General features: G+C 44.2%; 1 protein-coding gene across 1 annotated transcript in view; it reads right to left on the bottom strand.

Moving 5' to 3' along the window:
• Nucleotides 1–12,500, bottom strand: part of LOC139386493 (receptor-type tyrosine-protein phosphatase mu-like) — a 474,202-nt gene that overhangs the window by 114,235 nt on the left and 347,467 nt on the right. The window contains exons 18-20 of the mRNA XM_071132061.1: nt 6,901–7,118; nt 660–737; nt 195–221 (exon numbers count right to left, since the gene is read on the bottom strand). Of these exons, the coding sequence (XP_070988162.1) occupies nt 195–221; nt 660–737; nt 6,901–7,118 (323 nt within the window). The remainder of the gene's footprint in view (nt 1–194; nt 222–659; nt 738–6,900; nt 7,119–12,500) is intronic.

Here is a 12,500-nt window from a genome sequence, read left to right as displayed (position 1 = left end):
TCAATGTTATTTTAATGTTTTAAAAAAATGTAGCTTTTCTTTCAAAAACAAGGACAAGTGACCCTAAACTTTTGAACGGTAGTGTGTATATTTTATATATATAAAGGCTTAAAATATAAGCAAGTTAAATGGCAAATTCCATAATAAAACTCACAGCGGAAATGAGAATAGTGGTAAAAGAAGATTTGTCTCACCTAAGATAGCAGTTGGCACAAAGGGATCTGGTCATAAACCCCCCCCCCCCAAAAAAAAACAAGTGCAGAGATTGGAGGAAGAAGAGAGAGAGAAAATAGAGGTAAATAAAAGAATAGGAGATAAGAATTAAATAACAGAGCACAGTGAATGTGATTATAGACCGAGGCTAGAAGAAGAATAGACAGAAGAATATAGGCTTATAGCCGCAGACATAAGAACTATTACATCTCACACAAAGAGACTCTGTGGACTGTTGATATGGAAAGGCACAAATATAGCCTTCATAAAGAGTATGTTTACTGAAATGATTGATCCAACAACGACCTAGGTTTAAAGGTTAGAAGATAAACACTCTTGTCAGCTCATCGCTAGGTACTATTTTCCAACCATTGACTTGTAATCTCTACTATCTACCGTGAGTATAATATATAGTAACAGAATGGTGTGTGTTTAAAAGTGTTTACCTGGGTAGTAGGACTTGGGGAGCGTTGAACTGAGGGTATTAGACTTATTCAGGGTGAAGGAGGAAGGGGACAACACAGCTAGAGACAGAAAATAAACAATCGTCAATTATATAGTTATAGAATCTCAACATAATCATTGAACATGAATATAATTTATGTGAATCATATAATCTTAGTAGCTTAGTAGTAATTTAGTGTGGTAGTTTAGGACCAACACCATGTCACCTAGGACCAATACCATCTAGGACCAACACCATCTAGGACCAACACCATCTAGGAACAACACCATCTAGGAACAACACCATCTAGGACCAACACCATCTAGGACCAACACCCTCTAGGACCAACACCATCTAGGACCAACACCATCTAGGAACAACACCATCTAGGAACAACACCATCTAGGACCAACACCCTCTAGGACCAACACCATCTAGGACCAACACCATGTCATATAGGACCAACACCATCTAGGACCAACACCATCTAGGACCAACACCATCTAGGACCAATACCATGTCATCTAGGACCAACACCATGTCATCTAGGACCAACACCATCTAGGACCAACACAATCTAGGACCAACACCATGTCATATAGGACCAACACCATGTCATCTAGGACCAACACCATGTCATCTAGGACCAACACCATGTCATCTTGGACCAACACCATCTAGGACCAACACCATCTAGGACCAACACCATGTCATCTAGGACCAACACCATCTAGGACCAACACCATCTAGGACCAACACCATCAAGGACCATCACAATCTAGGACCAACACCATCTAGGACCAACACCATGTCGTCTAAGACCAACACCATGTCATCTAGGACCAACACCATGTCACCTAGGACCAATACCATCTAGGACCAACACCATCTAGGACCAACACCATGTCATCTAGGACCAACACCATGTCATCTAGGACCAACACCATGTCACCTAGGACCAATACCATCTAGGACCAACACCATCTAGGACCAACACCATGTCATCTAGGACCAACACCATCTAGGACCAACACCATCTAGGACCAACACCATCTAGGACCAACACTATCTAGGACCAACACCATCTAGGACCAACACCATGTCATCTAGGACAAATACCATCTAGACCCAACACCATGTCACCTAGGACCAACACCATGTCATCTAGGACAAATACCATCTAGGACCAACACTATCTAGGACCAACACCATCTAGGACCAACACCATGTCACCTAGGACCAACACCATCTAGGACCAACACCATGTCACCTAGGACTAACACCATCTAGGACCAATACCATGTCACTTAGGACCAATACCATCTAGGACCAATACCATGTCACTTAGGACCAATACCATCTAGGACCAATACCATCTAGGACCAATACCATCTAGGACCAACACCATCTAGGACCAACACCATCTAGGACCAACACCATGTCATCTAGGACCAACACCATCTAGGACCAACACCATGTCATCTAGGAACAACACCATCTAGAACCAACACCATCTAGGACCAACACCATCTAGGACCAACACTATCTAGGACCAACACCATCTAGGACCAACACCATGTCATCTAGGACAAATACCATCTAGACCCAACACCATGTCACCTAGGACCAACACCATGTCATCTAGGACAAATACCATCTAGACCCAACACCATGTCACCTAGGACCAACACCATCTAGGACCAATACCATGTCACTTAGGACCAATACCATCTAGGACCAATACCATCTAGGACCAATACCATGTTATCTAGGACCAACACCATCTAGGACCAACACCATCTCATCTAGGACGAACACCATCTAGGACCAACACCATGTCATCTAGGACCAACACCATGTCATCTAGGACCAACACCATGTCATCTTGGACCAACACCATCTAGGACCAACACCATCTAGGACCAACACCATGTCATCTAGGACCAACACCATCTAGGACCAACACCATCTAGGACCAACACCATCAAGGACCAACACCATCTAGGACCAACACCATCTAGGACCAACACCATCTCGGACCAACACCATCTAGGACCAACACCATGTCATCTAGGACCAACACCATGTCACCTAGGACCAATACCATCTAGGACCAACACCATCTAGGACCAACACCATGTCATCTAGGACCAACACCATCTAGGACCAACACCATCTAGGACCAACACCATCTAGGACCAACACTATCTAGGACCAACACCATCTAGGACCAACACCATGTCATCTAGGACAAATACCATCTAGACCCAACACCATGTCACCTAGGACCAACACCATGTCATCTAGGACAAATACCATCTAGGACCAACACTATCTAGGACCAACACCATCTAGGACCAACACCATGTCACCTAGGACCAACACCATCTAGGACCAACACCATGTCACCTAGGACTAACACCATCTAGGACCAATACCATGTCACTTAGGACCAATACCATCTAGGACCAATACCATGTCACTTAGGACCAATACCATCTAGGACCAATACCATCTAGGACCAATACCATCTAGGACCAACACCATCTAGGACCAACACCATCTAGGACCAACACCATGTCATCTAGGACCAACACCATCTAGGACCAACACCATGTCATCTAGGAACAACACCATCTAGAACCAACACCATCTAGGACCAACACCATCTAGGACCAACACTATCTAGGACCAACACCATCTAGGACCAACACCATGTCATCTAGGACAAATACCATCTAGACCCAACACCATGTCACCTAGGACCAACACCATGTCATCTAGGACAAATACCATCTAGACCCAACACCATGTCACCTAGGACCAACACCATCTAGGACCAATACCATGTCACTTAGGACCAATACCATCTAGGACCAATACCATCTAGGACCAATACCATGTTATCTAGGACCAACACCATCTAGGACCAACACCATCTCATCTAGGACGAACACCATCTAGGACCAACACCATGTCATCTAGGACCAACACCATGTCATCTAGGACCAACACCATGTCATCTTGGACCAACACCATCTAGGACCAACACCATCTAGGACCAACACCATGTCATCTAGGACCAACACCATCTAGGACCAACACCATCTAGGACCAACACCATCAAGGACCAACACCATCTAGGACCAACACCATCTAGGACCAACACCATCTCGGACCAACACCATCTAGGACCAACACCATGTCATCTAGGACCAACACCATCTAGGACCAACACCATCTAGGACCAATAACATCTAGGACCAACACAATTTAGGACTAACACCATATAGGACCAACACCATCTAGGACCAATACCATCTACGACCAACACCATCTAGGACCAACACCATCTAGGACCAACACCATGTCATCTAGGACCAACACCATCTAGGACCAACACCATGTCATCTAGGACCAACACCATCTAGGACCAACACCATCTAGAACCAACACTATCTAGGACCAACACTATCTAGGACCAACACCATCTAGACCCAACACCATGTCATCTAGGACCAACACCATCTAAGACCAACACCATCTAGGACCAACACCATGTAATCTATGACCAACACCCTCTAGGACCAACACCATGTCACCTAGGACTAACACCATCTAGTACCAACACCATGTCACAGACCTCTCCTAGGACCAGGGGATGTAGTTACAGGGATGACTAACACCATCTAGAACCAGAGGATGTAGTTACAGGGATGACTAACACCATCTAGGACCAGAGTATGTAGTTACAGGGATGACTAACACCATCTAGGACCAGAGGATGACTAACACCATCTAGAACCAGAGGATGACCAACACCATCTAGGACCAGAGGATGACTAACACCATCTAGAACCAGAGGATGACTAACACCATCTAGGACCAGAGGATGACTAACACCATCTAGAACCAGAGGATGTAGTTACAGGGATGACTAACACCATCTAGGACCAGAGGATGTAGTTACAGGGATGACTAACACCATCTAGGACCAGAGGATGTAGTTACAGGGATGACTAACACCATCTAGGACCAGAGGATGACTAACACCATCTAGGGCCAGAGGATGTAGTTACAGGGATGACTAACACCATCTAATATAGACATCTAAATGACACCAATAGACAGTCAACAACTGAGGTGAAGGGTCTTCTGGACCGGTTTTGGGAACAGGAGGGCAATATTAGGGGACCTCAGGCTTTGAGAACAGGAGGGACAAGAACAGTAGGACAACATAATTTACGTTTACTAATATTGTCTTGTTCACACCCCTCCCTGTCTGTCTAAAGCCTCTGTCCTTATCCCAGTAATATTGTCTTGTTCACACCCCTCCCTGTCTGTCTAAAGCCTCTGTCCTTATCCCAGTAATATTGTCTTGTTCACACCCCTCCCTGTCTGTCCAAAGCCTCTGTCCTTATCCCAGTAATATTGTCTTGTTCACACCCCTCCCTCTCTGTCCAAAGCCTCTGTCCTTATCCCTCTAATATTGCCTTGTTCACACCCCTCCCTCTCTGTCCAAAGCCTCTGTCCACGGTTATCTCTGTCCTTTTCCCAGTAATATTGCCCTACGGTCCTTGTCTCTCCTGTTCTAAAGCCTGAGCCCCCTGATTTAAAAAAAAAAAAAAAAACATGTTTATTTCACCTTCATTTAACCAGGTAGGCCAGTTGACCTACCTGGTTAAATAAAGGTGAAATAAATTAAATATGATTGGGTTTTTTTAATCAGGGGGCTCAGGCTTTAGAACAGGAGAGACAAGGACCGTAGGGCAATATTACTGGGAAAGGGACAGAGATAACGGTGGACAGAGGCTTTGGACAGAGAGGGAGGGGTGTGAACAAGGCAATATTAGAGGGATGAGGACTTCATCAGTTTTAGGACAACCACAGTGATAGACAGTCAGTTGAGGACAAAGCTTAAGTGTCTCCTGCAGAGCTTGGGGACTCAGACTGAAGGAGGAGGAAGAGGAGGAGGAGGAGGTTGTAATCTCTGAGGCCTATTCCCAGCTGCACCACATCTACCCAGAGACTAAGGTAAGGTAGGGTCTTTAGGTTTAGGTTAGGTTTTGTTATTAGGATTTAGGGTGATGTCAGGGTAAGATGCTGTCATTAGCTACCCATGTAGCTGTACTTATTGTATTGAAGTCAACATCAGCATAAGGATTGTAGCGTGTTAGATGTTAAGACACTGAGGTGTGTAGGGTTGCTGTTGCTGCAGTTCATACTGTACTGAAACCAAGTTCATGGGCATTAGATAGGCCTACATTAGATATATCATTAGATAGTCCTAAATTAGATATATCTACATTAGATATATCTACATTAAATAGGTCTACATTAGATAGGTCTACATTAGATATATCTACATTAAATAGGTCTACATTAGATAGGTCTACATTAGATATATCTACATTAGATGTATCTACATTAAATAGGCCTACATTAGATATATCATTAGATAGTCCTAAATTAGATATATCTACATTAGATATATCTACATTAAATAGGTCTACATTAGATAGGTCTACATTAGATATATCTACATTAAATAGGTCTACATTAGATAGGTCTACATTAGATATATCTACATTAAATAGGTCTACATTAGATAGGTCTACATTAGATATATCTACATTAGATGTATCTACATTAAATAGGCCTACATTAGATATATCATTAGATATATTTACATTAGATAGTCCTACATTAGATATATAATTAGATATATCTACATTACATAGACCTACATTAGATAGGTCTACATTAGATATATCATTAGATATATAATTAGATATATTTACATTAGATTATAAGGGGGCTGGAGAGAAGCTAACCTACAGACTGAGCTGTTAGGTCTAATCAGAGACTGAGGTGCTGTAGGATTGTATGTTATTTATGGTTATGTGTTGCTATTAACTGTGTGCAGTTTTAGGTTTAGTAGCTGTACTGAAGTCAATTTCATGGGCATTAAGTAAATGAGATTAAGAGGGCTGGTGAGCGGCTGCATGTGTTGACCAGTGACCACTAGACAGGAGAGAAGTCCAGACAGCTATCAGTACCAGGCTATTTACTAAAGATTGTCAGAATAGACGTTGAGGCCAAGGGTAAAATTGCATGCACTCATATACAATGTTTTTATATAAGGAAAACCAAATGGACTTTTGTAAACATAATATATATATATATATATATATATGTGTGTATAGGGCAACCTGGACTCCTGAATACTCCTGAATACTTACTTCTGCCATTGACGGCGAGGGTGCACTCGCTACGGCCATTGAGTGTGAGAGTACACTCACTCCTGGTGTTGAGGGTTTGGCTGTGAGTGTCCATGAACGACAAGGCCTCGTCGCAGTTTGTCCCCTGCTCCGTATAACTCTTATCCATAGAGTTAACCATCACTGTCATCTCCTGTCGAGTACTGCTCAACGTCTCCTTACGCTTCTTAGCCAGCTTCCTGTTTAGGAGAACATAACAACAGTAACGTCATAAGGAAAAGAGTTAAACAAATGATGGAAGAGAGGATGATGGTAGAGAGGATGATGGTAGAGAGGATGATGGTAGAGAGGATGATGGTAGAGAGGATGATGGTAGAGAGGATGATGGTAGAGAGGATGATGGAAGAGAGGATGATGGAAGAGAGGATGATGTTAGAGAGGATGATGTTAGAGAGGATGATGGGAGAGAGGATGATGGTAGAGAGGATGATGGTAGAGAGGATGATGGATGAGAGGATGATGGATGAGAGGATGATGGCAGAGAGGATGATGGTAGAGAGGATGATGAAAGAGAGGATGATGATAGAGAGGATGATGGTAAAGATGATGATGGCTCTAACCAGAATAGAAAGAGGAGTGGGAGGCCCCGATGCACAACTGAGCAAGAGGACAAGTACATTAGAGTGTCAGTTTGAGAAACAGACGCCTCACAAGTTCTCAACTGGCAGCTTCATTAAATAGTACCCGCAAAACACCAGTCTCAACGTCAACAGTGAAGAGCCAACTCCGGGAGGCTGGCCTTCTAGAAAGAGTTGCAAAGAAAAAGCCATTTCTCAGACTGGACAATAAAAAGAAAAGATTAAGATCAGCGAAAGAACACAGACACTGGACAGAGGAACTATGCCTAGAAGGCCAGCATCCTGGAGTGGCCTCTTCACTGTTCACTACTCCATAGAGCCTCATCATGGTATTCTACTCCATAGAGTCTCATCATGGTATTCTACTCCATAGAGCCTCGTCATGGTATTCTACTCCATAGAGCCTCGTCATGGTATTCTACTCCATAGAGCCTCGTCATGGTATTTTACTCCATAGAGTCTCGTCATGGTATTCTACTCCATACAGTCTCATCATGGTATTCTACTCCATAGAGCCTCGTCATGGTATTTTACTCCATAGAGTCTCGTCATGGTATTCTACTCCATAGAAATAGAGTCTCATCATTGTATTCTACTCCATAGAAACAGAGCCTCATCATGGTATTCTACTCCATAGAGCCTCGTCATGGTATTTTACTCCATAGAGTCTCGTCATGGTATTCTACTCCATACAGTCTCATCATGGTATTCTACTCCATAGAGCCTCGTCATGGTATTTTACTCCATAGAGTCTCGTCATGGTATTCTACTCCATAGAAATAGAGTCTCATCATTGTATTCTACTCCATAGAAACAGAGCCTCATCATGGTATTCTACTCCATAGAGCCTCGTCATGGTATTCTACCCCATAGAAATAGAGTCTCATCATTGTATTCTACTCCATACAAATAGAGTCGCATCATGGTAATCTACTCTATAGAGTCTCATCATGGTATTCCACTCCATAGAAATAGAGTCTCATCATCTAGTTTTAGGACAACCGCAGTGATAGACAGTGATAGACAGTCAGTTGAGGTCAAAGCTTAAGTGTCTCCTGCAGAGCTTGGGGAGACAGACTGAAGGAGGAGGAGGAGGAGGAAGAGGAGGATCTAATCTCTGAGGCCTATCCCCAGCTGCACCACATCTACCCAGAGACTAAGGTAAGGTAGGGTCTTTAGGAAGAGGACAAGTACATCAGAGTGTCTAGTTTGAGAAACAGACACCTAACAAGACCTCAACTGGCAGCTTCATTAAATAGTACCCGCAAAACACCAGTCTCAACGTCAACAGTGAAGAGCCAACTCCGGGAGGCTGGCCTTCTAGAAAGAGTTGCAAAGAAAAAGCCATTTCTCAGACTGGACAATAAAAAGAAAAGATTAAGGTCTCATCATGGTATTCAACTCCATAGAAATATAGTCTCATCATGGTATTCTACTCCATAGAGTCTCATCATGGTATTCTGCTCCATAGAGTCTCATCATGGTATTATACTCCATAGAGTCTCATCATGGTATTCTACTCCATAGAAATAGAGTCTCATCATGGTATTCTACTCCATAGAGCCTCACCATGGTATTCTACTCCATAGAAATAGAGTCTCATCATGGTATTCTACTCCATAGAGTCTCATCATGGTATTCTACTCCATAGAGCCTCATCATGGTATTCTACTCCATATAGCCTCGTCATGGTACTCTACTCCATAGAAATAGAGTCTCATCGTGGTATTCTACTCCATAGAAATATAGTCTCATCATGGTATTCTACTCCATAGAAATAGAGTCTCATCATGGTATTCTACTCCATAGAGCCTCACCATGGTATTCTACTCCATAGAAATAGAGTCTCATCATGGTATTCTACTCCATAGAGTCTCGTCATGGTATTCTACTCCATAGAGTCTCATCATGGTATTCTGCTCCATAGAGTCTCATCATGGTATTATACTCCATAGAGTCTCATCACGGTATTCTACTCCATAGAAATAGAGTCTCATCATGGTATTCTACTCCATAGAGCCTCACCATGGTATTCTACTCCATAGAAATAGAGTCTCATCATGGTATTCTACTCCATAGAGTCTCGTCATGGTATTCTACTCCATAGAGCCTCACCATGGTATTCTACTCCATATAAATATAGTCTCATCATAGTATTCTACTCCATAGAGCCTCATCATGGTATTCTACTCCATAGAGCCTCATCATGGTATTCTACGCCATAGAAATATTGTCTCATCATGGTATTCTACTCCATAGAGCCTCACCATGGTATTCTACTTTATAGAATCTCATCATGGTATTCTACTCCATAGAGCCTCATCATGGTATTCTACTCCATAGAAATACAGTCTCATCATGGTATTCTACTCCATAGAGCCTCTTAATGGTATTCTACTCCATAGAAATAGAGTCTCATCATGGTATTCTACTCCATAGAGCCTCATCATGGTATTCTACTCCATAGAAATATAGTCTCTTCACTGTTCATTACTCCATAGAGCCTCATCATGGTATTCTACTCCATAGAGCCTCAGCATGGTATTCTACTAATAGAGTCTCATCATGGTATTCTACTCCATAGAGCCTCATCATGGTATTCTACTCCATAGAAATAGAGTCTATTCACTGTTCACTACTACATAGAGCCTCATCATGGTATTCTACTCCATAGAGCCTCATCATGGTATTCTACTCCATAGAGCCTTGTCATGGTATTCTACTCCATAGAGCCTCATCATGGTATTCTACTCCATAGAGTTCCATCATGGTATTCTACTCCATAGATTCCCATCATGGTATTCTACTCCATAGAGTCTCATCATGGTCTTCTACTCCATAGAAATAGAGTCTCATTCTAGATCTGTACTCTACCCTATATCAGAAAACCTATGATATCACAAATCGGCTAGCAAGGTTCCTTCAGTTGAACGCATCTTTACAAAGTCGTTAACAAAACAACAACTCTACTCGAACACACACGCACAGACACGCACTACACTCACACAAACACCACGCAGTCTAGAGATAGATTTAAAGTAGAGTTATCAACACAGGGACAAATAGAACTACTCAGTCCTATTTAACCAACAGCAATACAGTATTGACCCTGTCTGATCAAGTTCTCATTCTACAATACACTGTAGCTCGTGGTCAAATGAAGGCCTCTGCATTGTACCCCTAAATGGAGTTGTACTTAACAAAGACATGCTTATTTCTAGTCTCCCGTTGCCGTGGGGGTAATTCACCCTGACCTTTAATATGTCTCTCTCCCTCTCCCTCTCTCTCCCTCTCCCTCTCCCTCTCCCTCTCTCTCTCTCTCTCTCTCTCCCTCTCCCTCTCTCTCTCTCTCTCTCTCTCTCTCTCTCTCCTCTCTCTCTCTCTCGCTGTCTATAACACTCCTCTCTCTCTCTCTCTCTCACTCTCTCCCTCTCTCTCTCTCTCACTATCTCTCTCACTCTCTCAATTCAATTCAATTCAAGGGGCTTTATTGGCATGGGAAACATGTGTTAACATTGCCAAAGCAAGTCCCTCTCTCTCTCTCTCTCTCTCTCTCTGTGTCTATAACACTCCTCTCTCTCTCTCTGTCTATAACACTCCTCTCTCTCTCTCTCTCTCTCTCTCCCTCTCTAATTCAGAACTAATTGAAAACAGCTTGGTAGTGAACATACATTACAATGTACTGCTATGGCTACTGACTCGGAGGGGGAAATCTGTGTAATAATTAACTATCTCTGTCTTCCAACTGTTCTGAAACACTTTGTCAGTGGCTATCTTAGTATGACCTTCTGACTAAGAGTTGAATCCCAAATGGAATGCTATTCCCTATTTAGTGCACTACTTTTGACCAGGGCGCTGTAGTGCACTATGAAGGGAATAGGGTGCCCTTTGGGACATCATTTAGAAGCCTGTCTCACAGACACAGTGTTCTGGCTGATGACTCTCTGACTCTACTGCTGCGTTGTTTTAGATCTCCGCGCTGTTTATACAATTTAACCCCCCCCAGTCCTCTACCAGGCCTCTACCAGGCATCTACCAGGCCCCCACCAGGCCCCCACCAGCCCCCCCCCCCCACCAGGCCCCTACCAGGTCCCCACCAGGCCCCCACCAGGTCCCCGCCAGGCCCCCACCAGGCCCCCACCAGGCCCCTACCAGGCCTCTACCAGGCCCCAACCAGGCCCCAACCAGGTCCCCACCAGGCCCCCACCAGGTCCCCGCCAGGCCCCCACCAGGCCCCCACCAGGCCCCCACCAGGCCCCTACCAGGCCTCTACCAGGCCCCCACCAGGCCCCTACCAGGCCCCTACCAGGTCCCCACCAGGCCCCCACCAGGTCCCCGCCAGGCCCCCACCAGGCCCCAACCAGGCCCCTACCAGGCCTCTACCAGGTCCCCACCAGGTCCCCACCAGGCCCCCACCAGGTCCCCGCCAGGCCCCCACCAGGCCCCCACCAGGCCCCTACCAGGCCTCTACCAGGTCCCCACCAGACCGACGTACGGACGCACGCACACACAAACACACACACCACACACACACGACAGACCGCCTCTGCCTGGAAACATTTTGAAACAAGTTCAAACCCCCGAGCTGACAAGGAACAAATCTGTCGTTCTGCCCCTGAACAAGGCAGTTAACCCCACTGTTCCTAGGCCGTCATTGAAAATAAGAATTTGTTCTTAACTGACTTGCCTAGTTAAATAAAGGTAAAAATATATTTTTTTTAAATAGTTGAAGTGCTGCTACCGACCCTGGAAGCTGACTGACAAATTGGAGACGTCATCAGCTTTCTTCTCTCTCTCTCTGTCTTTAATCTGCAGAACGAGGGACTAAATGTTTGGCTGCCCTAGTCCGGGACTGTGTTCCAAATGGCTCCCTACAGTGCACTGATTTTGACCAGGGGCCCTATGAGTGAACAGTGGGCCATTTGGGCAGGAACCTTAGTCTCATTGTTTTATATCAGAACAAGGACAGAGGTTTATCCATGC

Source organism: Oncorhynchus clarkii, chromosome 28 (genome assembly GCF_045791955.1).
Source record: "Oncorhynchus clarkii lewisi isolate Uvic-CL-2024 chromosome 28, UVic_Ocla_1.0, whole genome shotgun sequence".
Lineage (NCBI taxonomy): Eukaryota > Metazoa > Chordata > Actinopteri > Salmoniformes > Salmonidae > Oncorhynchus > Oncorhynchus clarkii.
Note: the sequence above shows the minus strand (reverse complement) of the source record. Positions and strands in the feature narration are given on the sequence as shown.